The 19476-nt window shown below is 42.3% G+C and overlaps 1 protein-coding gene across 1 annotated transcript in view; it reads right to left on the bottom strand.

Annotated features, from left to right (window-relative positions):
- SH2D4B (SH2 domain containing 4B) overlaps nt 1-19476 on the bottom strand; it is a 190852-nt gene that overhangs the window by 102431 nt on the left and 68945 nt on the right. The window contains 1 exon segment of the mRNA XM_030204876.1: nt 3443-3464. Coding sequence (XP_030060736.1) covers nt 3443-3464 — 22 coding nt within the window.

The following is a 19476-nucleotide window of genomic DNA, read 5'->3' as shown; positions in this document are numbered from 1 at the left end:
TATATATGCCCTAAAGTGCAGTCTTGTATAAAAATTCAGTATTGAAATTCATATCTTGAACTGAGTCTATCTTTACTGGTTGGTTCCAATGGAATACTGTAGAACCATATGACCCAAATAGAGAAGTAGAGTGGTGGGCTTTTTCGTAGTTATATAGGTGTGACAGTTTCTATTACAGCAGGAGATTTTACATAGATGATTTAAAGTAATAGTTGGGGTTCCGCCATGATTTAAAACAGACCCATACACTTCCGGGCCAGCCACGGCATTTTGTAATGTTTATTGAACGCTTTGAGTGGAAAGAATTTTCCCATTTGGTCGTGGGAGGAGCCAGCATTCATAGTACACTGGTCCCCCTGACATGCCAGGACACCAATCGGGCACCCTAGGGGGCACTGCAGTGGACTTCAGAAATTGCTCCTAGGTACATAGCTCCCTTACCTTGTGTGCTGAGCCCCCCAACCTCCCCCCCAAAAAAACCCACTACCCACAACTGTACAGCACTACCATAGCCCTTACGGGTGAAGGAGGGCACCTAGATGTGGGTACAGTGGGTTTGTGGTGGGTTTTGGAGGGCTCACATTTACCACCACAAGTGTATCAGGTGGGGGGCATGGGCCTGGGTCTGCTTGCCTGAAGTGCACTGCATCCACTAAAACTGCTCCAGGGATCTGCATACTGCTGTGACAGACTTGAGTATGACATTTGAGGCTGGCATAGAGGCTGGCACAAAATATTTTAAAGATGTTTTTTGAGGGTGGGAGGGGGTTAGTGACCACTGGGGGAGTAAGGGGAGGTCATCCCCGATTCTATCCGGTGGTCATCTGGTCAGTTTGGGCACCTTTTGTGGCTTGGTCATAAGAAAAACAGGGCCAGGTAAAGTCATCCAAGTGCTCATCAGGGATGCCCTTTTTTTTTCCATTATGGGTCGAGGATGCCCATATGTTAGGCATGCCCAAGTCCCACCTTCGATACGCCTCCGACACGCCCCCGGGAACTTTGGTCATCCCTGCGACGGAAAGCAGTTGGGGACGCCCAAAATCGGCTTTCGATTATACCAATTTGGGCGATCCTGTGAGAAGGACACCCATCTTCCGATTCGTGTCGAAAGATGGGCATCCTTCTCTTTTGAAAATGAGCCTGATAGTGGATCATACCAGTGCCGGTCAAACCCGGTAAGCGGGGTAAGCGCCGCAGGGGGGTGCCTGCCTTCAAGGGCGCTGCTGCAGCGCTGTGCTGCCATACCGCGCTGCCCTTGGTGCTTTAAATCTTTAATTTACCTTAGTTCCAGCAGCCGCATCATTTGAAAGCCCTGCCCCCTCTCTAGCCTTCCCTCCCTTCGTGAGTTCATTCCACAGTCCCGCCTTCTGATGTCATTTCCTCGAGGGCGGGACTGCAGAACGAACTCACGAAGGGAGGGAAGGCTAGAGATGGGGCAAGGCTTTCAAATGATGCGGCTGCTGGAACGGAGGTAAATTAAAAATTTAAAGCACCAAGGGCGGTGGGGGATGGGGCGAAGGAGAATCGCTGGACAGGGGCAGGGTGGGAGAAGAGAGAAAGGAGATGCTGGGGGGCGGGGGCGCGCGAGTGCCAGAGGGGGGGCGTGCGGGCGCCAACTCATAGTCTGCAGGGGGGCACCAGAGACCCTAGGACCGGCCCTGAATCATACACTACTAGATCTTGTCATCTGTAGATCCATGATCACTGGAGCTTTAGCCAACTGTACCCAGATGGCATACCCTGGTCAGATCATTTTCTTTTAAAATTTTACTTCACACTTGCAGTTTCAATAACACTTCATTCAAAACATATATATAAATCTAGGGCCCTCCACTCAATTTCTATGGAAAGTCTAGATAACATATTTGATTGAAATTTTGATGAATTTATAGCTCTCCCCTTAGATAAGAGGACTCATAACTTGGAATAACTTGCTGCAATCTACCTTGGATAAAGCTACCCCCTAAAACGTTTTACTCATTCATACACAAAAAAAGAACCTTGGTATACTCTGCAACTATGACTTCTTAACAGACAGCTATGGCATTTAGAATGCAAATGGTACAAATACTATAGAACTGACAACCTGACAGTCTACAAGCATTTGTCTAGTACGTACAAATCCACCCTCTTATCTACTAGAATCCAGTCAAATTACAAAAGCCCCTAGTCAAGAAAACACTAAGATTCTTTATTTAATTACAATTTTTCTCACATTTCCATTATGGATTCACCTTCTGCTACAGAACTTGCATCTTATTTTTCTGAAAAAAAAATAGACAAATTACAACTCTCACTTAAACTATTGATCTCTCCTCTTGTACTTCCCCATTTATCCTTCCTCAAGTCTCCTCCCAGAGTTCAAATTCGTCAGTCACACTACTTCTTCACAGTACCCTTTCATCATTCAGCGTACCCACTATCCCAGTCTTCAAAAGGCTTTAAGAAATATTAAAATCACAACTATGCCACACAACCCTACCGTGGGCTGCCGCAAGAGTCATGGCACCCATTTTATAAAGGCAGCCACAAGGGGCAGGAACGTGTGGGCATTGGTCTGTCCCCATTGCCCCCATTGGACCACAATGGCTATCAGGTAGGCCCACAGAGGGGGGGTCTATCTAGACCGGGGGGAAGGCAAGGAGAGGGGGCTCCATCAGGGTCAGGAGGGGTATCGAGGATGTTAAAAAAGTTTGAAAATGTTATACGGGTCCCAGCTGATATTCAGTGCCAGGACCCGTATAGCTAACCTGGCCTATTTAGGACAACTTTTGAACTGTTATCTTAACCTGGTTAGCTATGTGGGTCCTAGTACTAAATATTGCCAGCACCTGTATAACTGCTTGCTTCTTCCCAACACCACCCCTGACATGCCCATTTTTTTAGGGGTGGTGAGAGCCAATATTCAGCGGCATTGTCCAGTTAAGTGCTGCTGAATATTGGCAGTTGGGCAGTCCCTGGTGATTTAAGCAGGCCAGAGCCTCTCCTGTCCACTTATATCACCCTTACTATTAGCTGGTTAATTTTTCCCTTTTGGTTTTAGATTCCAGTAAATGAAATCCAACTCTTATGACGTGTGCTATATATTTAGGTATGATATGAATTATTCTCGTAATAATGACATTATTAATATATTTCCTTTCTTTTTGAAACTTAATACAATTTATACATTGGAATGCTTTTTCTACCTTTGTTGCTTAAGCATTCTTTTCTGCTTTCATTTGTCTATCTTCTCCTAACTCCTATTCCAAGGTCTGCTGTCCATTTGCCATTTCTTCTCTTCTATTCTCCTTTTTCTGTTTCTCCCCTCATCTGTCTCTGCTTTGTTTTCTTTCAGCTTTTCTTCCATTTCTTTCTTTCCTGCCTCTATCCATTCAAAATTAACCCTCATTCTCACCTATATTGTTGAATCTACATTTTTTGTCCTTTCACCTACCTATACGCTTTCCATGTCCTCCTCTTCTCTCCTTCCTATCCCATGTCCCCACTCTCAAACTCTGTTTAGCCATCTAATTTCCACAGTCTCACTCTTTTCTCAACCTGTTTTGCCTTTGTCTTTCACCCTCTCCCAATCACCCTATTTTCATCCTCTGTACTAACACCTACTCCAACCCTCAACTACTTTCCTCTGTTGGTTATCCCCACTGCTCTATTCTACTACTACTACTATTTAATATTTCTAAAGCGCTACCAGGGTTACACAGCACTGTACAATCTAACAAAGAAGGACAGTCCCTGCTCAAAGGAGCTCTATTCCTGCTGGCCTCCTCTGTTCACTTTCTGCTATCTCTCACCTCAGGTCTACTTAGAGTTTGGGGGGAGAGATTATCATTGAACTCTGCTTGTGAATGATCAGATCGGGGAGGCTCGGACTGTGGTGATTGTGGGGTGAAATCAAAAAGAGATGGCAAGGGTGTGTGTTGACTAGGAAGGGGGATCACTAATGTGGAGCATTATTGGGCCAACACCATGTTGCATGCTCTACCAGATAGGTTCTCCCCCATTATGTGGCACTGGATGTAATATGGTGTCTATGTGTAAGTATCTGCCCTGTCAAGCAGATGTACAGCAGATACTCGGCATCTCCTGCATTTACCGCACAGGTTTTTTGCTTACCGTGCATTAGGTTTTGTACCTAATGCATGGTAAGTACATAAACTCTCTGCAATTTACTAAAATGGCCCCTTAGTCTGCCTAGTGGTAGGCAGCTCTTGCAGAACCCTACGTATAATTTCCTTTCAGTTTTCAAATTTGTATTACACTATTTTAGCTTCTTGTTTTTATTTAGGTAACAGTACTGTAGCTATTGCCATGAATGAATCTCTTCATAAAGGTAAATATTAATTTCTAGGCTAATCTAGATACTTGGGGTTATTCAGATGCCTCTTCAGAAGACATGACTTACAGTCCAGCATTCTTATCTTCGTTATGCTTTTTTCTTCCCAGCTATCCAAGTTACATTGCACATCCTTTGTAAATAAAAATGATGAGTTCTGTGGTTTGGATGCCAGACAGCTTTATTCACTAAGGATTATCTCAAAAAGTGTAAATCTGCTCCTCAGCATGTTGCTGTGAGCAATCTGGCTAATGCAATGGTCCAAAATATTGTTCAAATAAGGCTTTTTAAAATACACACCAGAGTCTCTTTTAAAAATGATGTTTACATGCTATGAAGGTTGTTTGCTTTTGAGAATATGTAGTAATACAAAATATTTAGGAAAATTAATACAGCCAAAAATTAATCCTGATTCTGGGATCTGTTCTTTTCTGCATCTTTGAGTTTCAGAGCCATTCATGATCAACCTCCCTGCAATGATACCATGTCAACATTTCATTACGTGGAATCTTGCACCCTTGTTAAGCACAGTACAATGCAAAAAAAAATCAGAAACAACTAATCTCACTTAACACTATTTTTCAGAGGAGCTATTTATATCTCATATTTACATCAAAGAAAGACGAGCAGCCCTCACAGGCCAATGCTCAGGACTCCCACATCAAGCCAACAGCGCACAAACCATACCACTGGAACAGCATAGAAACCGAGCTCACCAATGCTCAAAGGATATGATATTCAAATTATGTGTGCACTGTAAAAGTGAAAGCAGGGGGGGGGGGGGCAAATATGCTTGAGACATGCGCAGAAGAGTTTTGTGGTAAGCTCAGCTCCTGTGTGCATTCACCTGGCAAACCCAAGCATGGAGGTGGGAAGTAGGTATTCCCGGTGATATCGGGCAGTTTTATTTATTGCATTGTAGAAATAACATTTTTAAGATAATTTGATACATATGAAGTCAGTTCCAAGTTGGACATCTAAAAGAGGAGAGCTCCCATGAAGAACTCTTTATACATTTTCCTTCCTAAGTGCTGCGTAACCCTAGTAGCGCTTTAGAAATGTTAAATAGTAGTAGTAGTAGCCCTCCTCCCCCCCTCCCTCTGATTAGCAGATTAGCTTTCTGGGACAGGAACTCAGCAATATTTTCCCTTTTCCATAGATAAAGCAAGAGACTGGTTTAATATTTTTCCCATAAACTCACTAATGCAGAAATTCACAAATTGGTGGTCTGAATTTTCTATGCAGAAAGCGAAGGATCATTTTTGTGGCAATATACTTTTCCCAATGGTTTAGCTACATAGTGAGGGCATTTGGTGGCATAGTGAGCAGAAATCATTTGATTCATAAATGAAGGTGAACAAAAGGCCAATATAATGATTTGTGGGGTAACAGTTATAATTTACACTGAAGGGAGGTTAGTTATACAACTGAAGTTCGGATAAAGTGTAGTGTAGAAAGATAAGTGGGTCTGTTTGCAATAGTCTAAGTAGGGCAGGATTACGGAGCAGACAAGAGTGTCTGTAGTATGTTTAGAATAGAAGGACTGGATTTTGGTGATTCTGTAGAGAGAGATACTGCTATATATATTGAGCAGTTTTTTTGTTTGTGTGTAGAAAAAAAGACCACAACATTGCTGACCCCTAAGATTCAGGGTAGCATTCAACAAAGATCTTTTTTTTTTTTCTTTTTCCTGTAAGCACAAATTGGAAGAAAGCTGTTTTTCACTAAAGGCCTTAGAAAGATAAAATAAAAGAGACTGTTCCATCTGTGACCTCATCTCCCGAAGTCTACTGAACAGTAAGTTACAGGATAATGGTCTGGAAAAAAAAAGAATAAAACCAGCTTAGTTTTCAGCATTTTTATTTTAAGGCAATTGTTCAATATATCTGAGGTTTTATTAGGCATATGAAACCCTGCCTCAGAGAATGAAGAGTGCTATGAGACATTACTTTGCCTTTCCTATGCATGAATCAATTCACAAATTAGTAAAGCAACACTTCAAAAAGAATTTGGCGTGTATCAGACCATGCCACTCCATCCTGTTCAGCGCCCTGAATTCCTGCAAAGATAATGTACCAGTATATGTTCCATGTCATGCTATTTAGTCTTGAAAAGGTCTGCCCATCTAATAATAAGAGCACCCACAATAGAAAAACACCTACACTACCTGCTTTTCTAATAAGAAAGGTGTATACTTCAGCTTTTTTTTTGTTATATTTGTACCCTGCGCTTTCCCACTCATGGCAGGCTCAATGTGGCTTACATGGAGCAATGGAGGGTTAAGTGACTTGCCCAAAGTCACAAGGAGCTACCTGAAGTGGGAATTGAACTCAGTTCCCCAGGACCAAAGTCCACCACCCTAACCACTAGGCCACTCCTGCTATACTCAGTTTGTTTCATTCAAATATAGACAGACATGCGGATGGGCATTTTCTATATGACATCTAAGTCATACTTTGCACGTTTTGCGCTAAGGGCCTGATTCTATATATATATAGTGCCTAAAATTAACGTGTGATAGGCAATCACACCTAAATGTACGGTATTTCGAATACACTTAGGTGTAGTTTATGTGACTAAATCTATACGCGTCCATTTACACCAACAAAAAGCTGGTGTAAATCCCTGCATGTAGATTTACACACACTGGTCCATATTTTATTATGCGTGTAGATTTTGGAATGCCCATGAAATGCCCATTTCTATGCCCCCCTAACAAACCCCTTTTTGCCTGCGCGTGCTAGAATTTAGGTGCAGTACATTACAGAATACGCTTAGCAATGTACGCGCATAAATTCTAATTTTTTCCAATTAGTGTTCGTTATTGTTCGTTAAGAGCTGTTAACAACGCTTAACAGCTTATTAAAACAATTAATCTATGCATGTAGTTATAGAATGTACCCACACATGGAACCGCGTGGAACTCTAAGCGTGCTATATAGAATCTGGGAGGTAAAAGTCCCAAATCCAAATATAAAACATGACCATTTTCGAAACCGCAAAAAGTCTATCTTTTTTTTTCAGAAATACTGTTTATAACAAGGTTTTGTGCTCTGTGCATTTATCTTTTAAAGCCATTTTAAAAAAGATTGTGTGAAAAATGTAGAAAATCAAGCCATTGGGATTTAGGAGGGACCAGCATTTTTAGCAGACTAGTCCCCCAGACGTCCCAGAAGAGCAATGGGGCAAGCTAGGGAGCACTGCTGTGAACTTCAAATAAACCTTCCCAGGTACACATCTCACCATTTCTGCCTTCTCTTCTCTGCTGAGCCCTCCAAAACCCATTACCCCCAACTGTACATCACTACAATAGCCTGTATGGGTGAAAGGGGCACTTATACATGGGTACTGTGAGTTTCTTGTTAGTTTTCGAGGGCACGCAGTTTCTACCAGAAGTATAACAGGTAGGGGGAGGTATGAACCTGGGTCAACCTGTCTACAGTGCACTGCACCCACAACTGCATTACTCCAGGGACCTGCATGAATAGCATCTGAGGCTGTCATAGAGGCTGGTGAGTACTATTTTTATTCATATTTGGGGGTGGGGGTGGGACAGGGTCAGTGACCACTGGAGGAGTAAGGGGGGGATGTTCCTGATTCCCTGCAGTGGTCATCTGGTCATTTAGGGCACCTTTGTATGCCTTATTCATTTTGAAAACATGTCTAGACCAAACCATTGAAGTTTTCACCCTAGGTGTTTCCATTTTTGTTCCATTATGGCTGTAAAACATCCAAGTGTTAGGCATGCCCTAAGCCTGCACTAACTCTACCTTCAAAACACCCCAATATGTTCCCTTGTGATTGGGATGCACTACAGATGAAATGCATAGATAAACATCTGCAAAACAGGTTTTGAAAATACCAAATTGGATGTTTTGAGAAGAAGTGGCCTAGTGGTTAGGGTGGTGGACTTTGGTCCTGAGGAACTGAGTTTGATTCCCACTTCAGGCACAGGCAGCTCCTTGTGACTCTGGGCAAGTCACTTAACCCTCCATTGCCACATTGAGCCTGCCATGAGTGGGAAAATGTGGGGTACAAATGTAACAAAAAAAATCTGTCCAAATGGACACTTTTTGGATGTTTTTTTCTCTTTTGAAAATGAGCCCCATAAAATACTATCACGTGTGGATAGTAGGCTCAAGTTTTCTGGTTTCCAAAAAATTAAAGATAGCCAAAAAAAAAAAGCAAAAACACTAACATAACCAAAGTGCATTGAAACTAAAGTTAAAGTTACCTCCTCAGTCCCTGATGGCCTGGAACCATTTGATAACTTTTGAATAACGGTACCAAATGTCTCATAATTTGCTAGAGTTTCAGGAAGCCAATGAGAAAGGATAAGATCAAACTACTGTATTATTGCTGTTACATTGTAGCTCATAGAAACTGAGGGTCCTGCTTACTAAGCTATGGTAATGTGTTATTGTGCGCTATCAGAAAATAGTGGTAGCTAAATGTGCATTATTTCTTCCATAAAATTCAAGCTCAATGACTACCAATTATTGAGTTGCCTTGCATGAAAGCAGCTCATTAACATTAAAATATCTTATTATAGATCACATAAAATGTACCAAACTGTGATAAGCCTGGAAAATTAACTATGCATCAATAGATACAGTTAGTAATCCTTAGAGATTTAGCAGGCTAATAAGCTCAAGACATTTCCTGAGCCATCTTTATTCATTTAACATCATTTGAAAAACCACTGTTCCAAGTAAGGGCAAAGCACTGTACAATATGTGCGATGAATTAAATAACATCACAACACCCCTCTCCTTAACCCCAGTCCCCTCCTTATCATCAAAACCCCTAAACATGTTCTCGCTCAGTCTAGCTTCCAACTAACTTTTCAGAACCCCTTTCCCCCCAGTAAAAGCAGCCAACAAACCCCACACTACTCCTCAAATAATCCCCAAAACAACTGAAACAAAAAAGAAGTAAACCTTCATTGCCTTTCAGAATGCTAAAACGTTTCTCTGCAACTGAATTTTCAATGGAGCAAAATTCCACAGAGCCTGTGCAACAAAACTAAAGGCCCTCCACCGAGTAATCTCTAGTCAGACTCCAAGAAACTTAGAGGCCCTTTTATTAAGCCGCATAAGCGTCTATGCGCACCCAATGCGCGTCAATTTGGAGTTACCACCCAGCTACTGTGTGGCTATTGCAGTAATTTCATTTTGGCGCGCATCTGATATGCGCGTCCAAAAAATTATTTTTATTTTCTCATGCGTGTCTGCTATGTGCACCAAGAGGCATTTGGCGCATGTAGGTCATTACCATCCAGTTAACGCGTGAGACCTTACCACTAAGTCAATGGCTGGCGGTAAGGTCTCAGACCCAAAAATGGATGCGCCAATTTTTATTTTGTCGCACATCTATTTTCAGCAAAATATTTTAAAAGGCATTTTTTGCAGGCACGCTGAAAAATAGATCTGAGCACGCCCAAAACACATGCCTACACTACCACAGGCCATTTTTCAGCACACCTTAGTAAGAGGACCCCCTGAGGGCTCTGCAAGAAAGGTTGTGTATTGGCTGATAGTAAGAAACCAACTCTGCCAACTTTAGTTAGTGTTTTACAGATTCAAAAGCTGTCCAGCTCATTTTCGAAAGAGAAAGGCGTCCATATTCCAACCCAAATCAGGAGATGGGCGCCTTTCTTCCTTGGGCGCCCAAATCGGTATAATCGAAAGCCAATTTTGGGCGCCTCCAACTGCAATCTGTCGCGGGAACGGACAAAGTTGACAAGGCGTGTCAGAGGCATGGTGAAGGCGGGACTGGGGCGTGTTTATCGGCCGAGCAGAGATGGGCACCTTCGGCCGATAATTGAAAAAAATGGGTGTTTTTAGCGAGAATTTAGGTCACTTTTTTGGGACCCTTTTTTTTCACGAAGTCCCAAAAAAGTGCCCTAAATGACCAGATGACCACCGGAGGGAATCGGGGATGACCACCCCTGACTCCCCCAGTGGCCACTAACCCCCTCCCACCAAAAACAAAAACAACTTTAACAACTTTTTTGGCCAGCCTGTATGCCAGCCTCAAATGCCATATCCAGCTCCATCACAGCAGTATGCAGGTCCCTGGAGCAGTTGTTAGTGGGTGCAGTGGACTTCAGCCAGGTGGACCCAGGCCCAACCCCCCCCTACCTGTTTCACTTGTGGTGGTAAATGGGAGCACTCCAAACCGCCCCCAAAACCTACTGTACCCACATCTACTGTAGGTGCCCCCCTTCAGCCATAAGTGCTATGGTAATGGTGTAGAGTTGTGGGCAGTGGGTTTTGGAGGGATTTGGTGGGCTCAGCACCCAAGGGAAGGGAGCTATGGACTTGGGAGGTATTTTACTTTTTTTTTTAATTGTTACAAGTGCCCCTTAGGGTGCCCGGTTGGTGTCCTGGCATGTGAAGGGGACAAGTGCACTACGAATCCTGGCCCCTCCCATGATCAAATGCCTTGGAATTGTTCGTTTTTGAGATGGGCGCCTTCGGTTTCCATTATCGCTGAAAAACAAAATCGGCCAGCTGAAATCCGCACAAATCCAATGCATTTGCCTGGCACAAACCGTATTATCGAAAAAAATATGGACGCCCATCTTTTTCAAAACTACGGTCTGTCCCGCCCCTTCAAGTACCTGTTCTCAGAGATAGACACCCATGGAGATAGGCGTTCACGTTCGATTATGCCCCTATCACCCACAGCAACTATTGGAACGTGCTCATCAGTGGAAAGAAATATGACTTTCACAGATGGACTGGAGGAGAAGATCGGTTTCTTTGCAGATTGTGATACCTTTTATTAGACAAATATAATAATTTTCCATAGCCATTCAAGAAATGTTCAGACCATATATTATTATTTGGCTCATCTGAAGAAGTACTCTAGCAGACCTGAGGATGTCCACTGGCATCTTGATAATACTTCTGCTTCTGCTGATATACATACTTCATAAAAGTCTGCCTCATTCACATGGAAGAAAATCTCATAAATGATCAATGCTACTTGTTCCTATTTAAGCTGCTGCTGTAGAAAAGCCGGCATATGATCTGAGAGACAGAGGCTTTGTGTTACGATCTGGCAGGAGAAGAGCACCATCTGGTCAAAGTCATACTATATGGCTGTGTAATTTTTTCACACCCACCAGTCTATTCCAAAAAAAATATTTAGAACTGCTGGCAAAATTGTCAATATCTATTAAAGGCATCTGCTACCCTAAAATATAAAGTGTGTAATCAAAGTCAGCTAGACCATCTTGTTTACCCTGATGCAGTTTGAAAAGCTTTTCGGATTCAAGCTATGATCTTCCCCAGTCCATCCGTAAAAGTATTTTTTCCTTTAACTGGTGAGCACATTGCAATGTCTGTGAGTTAGCTTTAGCAAATCCCTGAACTCTGCAAATCCCTGAACCTCAAGCAATGGGCAAGCCAAAAGCTTTTGCATGGTCTGCCTCTCCCAGGTCTCTGATTTCAGCTCAGGGCCTGCCAGATTGAGTGTAGAGGTGATTTAGGCTCCTCCACATGTTTGACTCCTCCTCTGTCTCTTGCAGTTTGCTGCTTAGTTTACTCATGTCATACCTGATAATCCTAACTGCAAAAACTCCAGCTTTCACCTGCCAGATCTCCTCACAAGCAGCCTAATCAAATCTAATCTCATCTCATCTCATCTCAAATTCTAGACTGCTAGCTCCCAACAAGGTCCAAAGCAGTTTACATAATATAAAATACAAATCACAAATTACAGAACACATCACAATTTACAGAAATGAAAGTCACAATCAACAATAAATAGGTCCTCAAAGTCATCTAGATGATTATACAGGAAGAAATTTGTTTCAAAGCAGGAGGAAGATTATTCCACACTAGGATAAAAGGCCCGTTTCTGAAGCCAATGAAACAGGCTCTAGCAACGTATTGCCTTTCTGCAATTAAAGTTTTGAAAGGGATTGTTAGACTAAATGTGTTCTCACCCTCCCTTCCTCCCTCCCTCCCTCCGAGTTGCAGGGCTGTTCCCTCCTTCCCTCCGTCCGAGTTGCAGAGCCGTTCCCTCCCTCCGTCCCTCTGACTTGCAGGGCCGTGCCCCCCCTCCCTGCCTCCCTCCGTCCGAGTTCCAGGGTCATCCCCTCCCTCCCAGTTCCAGGGTCTCCCCTCCCTCCAAGTTCCAGGATCCCCCTTCCGTCCAAGTTCCAGGGTCCTCCCTCCCTCCAAGTTCCAGGGTCCCCCCTTCCCTCCAAGTTCCAGGGTCCCCCCTCCCTCCCTCCAAGTTCCAGAGCAGGGTCCCCCTCCCTCCCTCCAAGTTCCAGGGTCCCCCCTCTTCCTCCCTCTCTCCCTCGCAGTACCAGGGTCCCCCCACCCTCTGATTTCCAGGGTCCTCCCCGCCTCCCTCCGAGTTCCAGCAGCTGCTGATACTCCTTACTTTTTTCATGGCCGTCGTTCTCATAGGTCCGTGATGCGTGTGACGTTACGTTTCATGGCGTAGTGACGGGTGAGCGATTCGGTGAGTGTCAGTGCTCTGCCCTCGACGTCATCACGTTGTGACACGAGGGCAGGGCAGACACTCATGGGCAAAAAGCGATCTACACAACTACATCTTCCAGTTTCAGGCTTCTGGCTTCCGGCTTCATTAGAACGTTGGAGGTGCATTTTATATAGAGACTAGCACAGACTCGTATACAAAAGGTTTCTAAAGACTTTTTATAACGAGCACCCTTGAATGATGGAAAACGTAGTGTTTGATGATTGACCAAACGGTCTCAGTCTCAGCAGACTAACACCACCAGCTGAAAGGTGGCTGAACTGTAACCTCAATGAGGAAGTCTTTCTAGGGATGCCTGCTACTATGTCAGTCACTCCCTCACAAAAGGTAGTTTTATAACAGGGTACCTAGGTTAATAGGACAGAAAGGTGCCTATTTTAACCTTACAAGCTCATTATGCTCCTGTATTTAAGACTATACCATGTCAAAGTAGAGAGGTTACAGAATCCCTGTTTCTGGAATGGTTGCCTGTCCTTACATATGTCGGAGTCCTCTAGAGAATATATGGTGAATTAGAGGATTTGTGTGAAAAGCAGTGCTTTTGATTACTGCTCATCCTTTGGACCTACTTAGAATTGCAGAGATGCCAAGGGGGGCACAATTTTTGAGAGGAAGAATTTAACACAAGCCCTCCAGCCCCACCCTATTCTATCCCAGCCTCACCCACTCTGCCTTCTAGCTCCACCCACTGCCCCATCTCAACCCTACGGTCATTCCAGAAAGTAGGGTTATGTTCATCAGTGATAACAGGAATGGATGAGAACTACAGATAACCATTTCCCCTATTCTTCCTGTCACCTCCTCTCAGAACTCTTATTTAAATTTAGCTTCCCTATCAGTTGCTTTCCTTATTTTAGGATGTAGGACAACACTGTAAATATTACATCAGGCCCTACAACACTAGTACAACAGGTATTGGGAAACTAGAACAAGAAACTTCTACCTCAGTTACACATGCAGAATACAAACAGAATACAGAATGAGTACATAAGTATTGCCATACTGGGAAAGACCAAAGGTCCATTAAGCTCAGCATCCTGTTTCCAACAGTGGCTAATTCAGGTCACAAATACCTGGCAAGATCCCAAAAAAGTACAAAACATTTTATACTGCTTATCCCAGAAATAGTGCATTTCCCCAAGTCCATTTCATAATGGTCTATGAACTTTTCCTGTAGGAAGCCGTCCAAACCTTTTTTAAACTCTGCTAAGCTAACCGCCTTTACCACATTCTCTGACAACGAATTTCAGAGTTTAATTATACGTTGAGTGAAGAAAAATTTCTCCGATTTGTTTTAAATTTACTACATTGTAGCTTCATCGCATTCCCCCTAGTCCTAGTATTTTTGGAAAGCGTAAACAGACGCTTCACATCTACCCGTTCAACTCCACTCTATCATATCTCCCCTCAGCTGCTTTTTCTCCATGCTGAAGAGCCCTAGCCACTTTAGCCTTTCCTCATACATAGGGAAATCGTTCCATCCCCTTTATCATTTCCGTCGCCCTTCTCTGCACCTTTTCTAATTTCACTATATCTTTTTTGAGATGCTGCGACCAGAATTGAACACAATATTCGAGGTACGGTCGCACCATGGAGCAATACAAAGGCATTATAACATCCTCATTTTTGTTTTCCAGTCCTTTCCTAATAATACCTAATATTCTATTTGTTTTCCTAGCCACAGCAGCACACTGAGTATCATCGACGACACCTAGATCCCTTTCTTGGTCCGTGACTCCTAACGTGGAACCTTGCATGACATAGCTATAATTCGGGTTCCTCTTTCCCACATGCATCACTTTGCACTTGCTCACATTAAACGTCATCTGCCACTTAGACGCCCAGTCTCCCAGTCTCGTTAAGGTCCACTTGTAATTTTTCACAATCCTCCCGCGATTTAACGACTTTGAATAACTTTGTGTCATCAGCAAATTTAATTACCTCACTAGTTACTCCCATCTCTAGGTCATTTATAAATATGTTAAAAAGCAGCGGTCCCAGCACAGACCCCTGGGGAACCTCACTAAATACCCTTCTCCAGTGAGAATACTGACCATTTAACCCTACTCTCTGTTTTCTATATTTTAACCATTTTTTAATCCACCATAGAACACTACCTCCTATCCCATGACTCTCCAATTTCCTCTGGAGTCTTTCATGAGGTACTTTGTCAAACGCCTTCTGAAAATCCAGATACACAATATCAACCGGCTCCCCTTTATCCACATGTTTGCTCACCCCTTCAAAGAAATGTAGTAGATTGGTGAGGCAAGATTTCCCTTCACTAAATCCATGTTGACTTTGTCTCATTAATCCATGCTTTTGAATATGCTCTGTAATTTTGTTCTTAATAGTCTCTACCATTTTGCCCTGCACCGACGTCAGACTCACCGGTCTATAATTTCCCGGATCTCCTCTGGAACCTTTTTTAAAAATCGGTGTTACATTGGCCACCCTCCAATCTTCCGGTACCACGCTCAATTTGAAGGATAAATTGCATATTACTAACAATAGCACCACAAGTTCATTTATCAGTTCTATCAGTACTCTGGGATGAATACCATCCAGTTCAGGAGATTTGCTACTCTTCAGTTTGTAGAACTGCCCCATTACATCCTCCAGGTTTACAGAGAATTCATTAAGTTTCTCCGACTCGTCAGCTTCAAATACCATTTCTGGCACTGGTATCCCACCCAAATCTTACTCGGTGAAGACAGAAGCAAGGAATTCATTTAATCTCTCCACTACGGCTTTGTCTTCCCTGATCGCCCCTCTTACTCCTCAGTCATCTAACAGTACAACCGATTATTTTGCCGGCTTCCTGCTTTTAATATACCTAAAAAAAAATTTACTATGTATTTTTGCCCCCAACGCAATGTTTTTTTAACTCCCTCTTAGCCTTCCTTATCAGTGCCTTGCATTTGACTTGACATTCCTTATGCTGTTTCTTATTATTTTCAGTCAGTTCCTTCTTCCATTTTCTGAAGGATTTTCTTTTAGCTCTAATAGCTTCCTTTACCTCACTTTAACCACACCGGTTGTCATTTGGTCTTCTGTCCTCCTTTTTTAATATGCGGAATATATTTGGCCTGGGCTTCCAGGAATGTGTTTTTGAACAGCATCCATGCCTGATGTAAATTTTTGACCCTCGCAGTCGCTCCTCTAAGTTTTTTTTCACCGTTCTTCTAATTTTATCATAGTCTCCTTTTTTAAAGTTAAATGCTAACGTATTTGATTTCCTATGTATATCAAATCCGATCATATTATGATCACTGTTATCAAGCGGCCCCAGCTCCATTACCTACCGCACCAGATCATGTGCTCCACTAAGGACTAGGTCTAGAATTTTTCCTTCTCTCATCGGCTCCTGTACCAGCTGCTCCTTGATTTCACCAAGGAAGTTTACCTCCCTAGCATGCCCCGATGTTACATTTACCCAGTCAATATCGGGGTAATTGAAATCACCCATTATTATTGTGTTGCCCAGTTTGTTTGCGTCCCTAATTTCCTTTAACATTTCTGCATCCGTCTGTTCATCCTGGCCAGGCGGACAGTAGTACACTCCTATCACTATCCTTTTCCCCTTTACACATGGAATTTCAATCCACAGTGACTCCAAGAAGTGTTTTGTTTCCTGCAGAATTTTCAATCTATTTGATTCAAGGCGCTCCTTAATATACAATGCTAACCCTCCACCAATTCAATCCACCTTATCACTATGATGTAATTTGTACCCCGGTATGACAGTGTCCCACTGGTTATCCTCCTTCCACCAGGTCTCAGAGATGCCTATTATATCTAATTTTTCATTTAGTGCAAAAAATTCTAACTCTCCCATCTTATGCTCCTGGCACTTGTATATATTTTATATTTGTACCCCACGCATGGCAGGCTCAATGCAGCAGGCAATGTAGGGTTAAGTGATTTGCCCAGAGTCACAAGGATCTGCCTGTGCCGGGAATCAAACTCAGTTCCTCAGGACCAAAGTCTACCACCCTAACCACTAGGCCACTCCTCCACTATGTTTGTTGTTCCTATTTACATCATGCTTAGTGCAAGAGGATAGTACATCCCCTGGTGGGCAGGTCCTGGCTACAGTAGTACTTCTTACTTCACCAGGGTGATGCTGTCTTTCTAAGAGACCTCCCTCCTCCAAGGTAGCATGGGGGCTACCAGACTGGAGGTGGGACTTCTCTACAACATCCCTGTAGGTCTCCTTTATGTACCTCTCTGCCTCCCTCAACTTCACCAAGTCTGCTACTCTAGCCTCATGAGAACAGACACGTTCTCTGAGAGCTAGGGGCTCTTTGCATCAGGCACACGCATATGACATCTCACCAACTGGGAGATAATAATGCATGTGACACTCAATGCAAAAGACTGGATAGCACCCCTCTCACTGCTGACTCCAGAGTTTTTCAATAATTTAAAACTTGCTACAGTATTAAGGATATTAGCCTAATATAAAAGTGTCTTTTAGTTTATATAGTATATTGTATATTTATTTAGTGTTTCCTTCTTAGATGGTAATGAAATGTATTTAAAACTCTGTAAGAGCACTCCTTGCTTGTTACTCTAATTACATGAACTGACTATAAATGAAGAGTTGTCCTGGGGGTGGGCGGGTGTTGGGGAGACTAAGAATATAAGACCATAAGTAAGAACAAATTAGAAAAAAAAAATGGAGATAAAAACTAAAATGAAAATCTCTAGGAAGCCAAATCCTATGAGCAGTGCAGTACCAGTGAATAATATGGTGGCTAAACGGTGTTTTAAAACAACCTTAAATACTCATTTCATCTCAGAAACTAAATAAAAATCAGACCCGAGTTATATCTAAATGACTATGTTTGCTGTAACTACTATCATCTCTTATTTTCAGAATTGTTTTTCATATTGCTGGTGCTTTAAATTCATCTCTTCCCCCTCACTCTTCTCTTTAAAAATAAAATATTCAGAATAAAAATGATCTGTTGTGATACACAGACATCTGGTTTAAGCTGTTTTTAATTGTAATCATTTTTAGCTTCTAGATAAGAGTCCAATCAGCTTATATTTTAAAGTCTGAAAAAAATACATACTTATTTAACATTTTCTGACAATTAGGGCAGGTGGGAAAAGGCATATAACAATTTTCTTTTTTAGGAGACTGGATTTTATCCGAGTCATCTGTATGCATGTTGCTAATTTAAAATAACTGAATATGTGCAGTTGATGGGATATTGCTTGAGTCAGCTCTCTTCCTTCAGGCTCATTCATCATGGTTGTAAAAATTATGGCATCCCTGACAATTTCCATTTGTTATCCGTCCTCAGATTTTTCACAGAGATGACTCCAAAGTCCATTACGAACCTGATTTGGTGTCAGGTCTCATGGAAAATGCTGAAAAGCCTAGCTCCATGTTTAAATATAGCAAAAAGGGCACAAGTAACACCCAGAAGTACATTAAACTGAGAGTAATGCAGTTATGAAAACCAGAAGGACCACATTGATATAAAAAGATGCAGCACTTCTGACAGTTTGTTTACCAATAAGTACGGCATAATGAAATTGAAGGATATTGTGGCCCCTCAAAAGACTCAATCAGAAGCTGGCAAGGGGCCTTTACACACCTAAAACTACCTAGATTGTGAGATCAAGTTTCAAAAAAATGTTTTGATTTAATAAAGGGCTTTGATGTGCTGCCATGTATTTTTCAACATTGATATATATATATATATATATATATATATATATATATATGGCTTTTTTAAAGGGTGTACTTGGGGGTACTGAGTACCGGCACCTTTTCTATTGTCTGCTAAAATTATGGACCCCGAGTTTTAATGAAAGAGCTCAGGCTCAACACACAAATTCTGTCTTGTAATAGATTCTATGACTGGTTGCAGGGGGTCCCTCAGTGATCACCCCACCCCTGAAGAGTGGCCTAGCATTTGAGTACCGGCACCTTTTTTGCTAGAAAAAACACACTCTGTGTGTGTGTGTGTGTGTGTATATATATATATATATATATATATATATATATATATATATATATATATATATATATATATATTTTTTTTTAGGGTTTTAATTACAATATCAATATAGCCCTAATCATAGGAGCCAGCTCTGTGGGTGCTTGAGCACCCCCAGTATTGAGAAAATTCCTTGTAAATGTCCAGGGAGGGGTTATTTCCACTGGGCTTAGCACCCCCAATAATTCTGACAAGTTTGCTCCCATGGCCCTATTACAAGAAATTAAATTTAGGTGTATCATGCACAACAGAGCAAGAAACATATATACAGGACAGAAAACTAAGAGGCCCTTCTATAAAGCAGTGGTAGTGCCATCCCCACCATGCGCCATTTCCAGTGTGCAGGAAATTGGTTTTTATTTTTTCCACCAAGGACTTACTTGGCGGTAATTGGGCAGCCCACATGCTGCCCAGTTACCACCCGGTTAGCGCGGAAGCCCTTACTGCCTCCTAAGGGCTCCCCCGGGAAATGGCCGTGTGGCAAGCATATACTTACTGCACAGCCATTTCCTTCTTTTCACAAAAATATTCAGCCTGCGGTGGTTAGTGATTTTTTAAGATGCTGACCTCCATATGAAAACTTTTATCTAGATACTAAAT

Source organism: Microcaecilia unicolor, chromosome 5 (genome assembly GCF_901765095.1).
Source record: "Microcaecilia unicolor chromosome 5, aMicUni1.1, whole genome shotgun sequence".
NCBI lineage: Eukaryota > Metazoa > Chordata > Amphibia > Gymnophiona > Siphonopidae > Microcaecilia > Microcaecilia unicolor.
The sequence above is the reverse complement of the archived record's forward strand: the minus strand, read 5'-3'. Positions and strand labels throughout refer to the sequence as shown.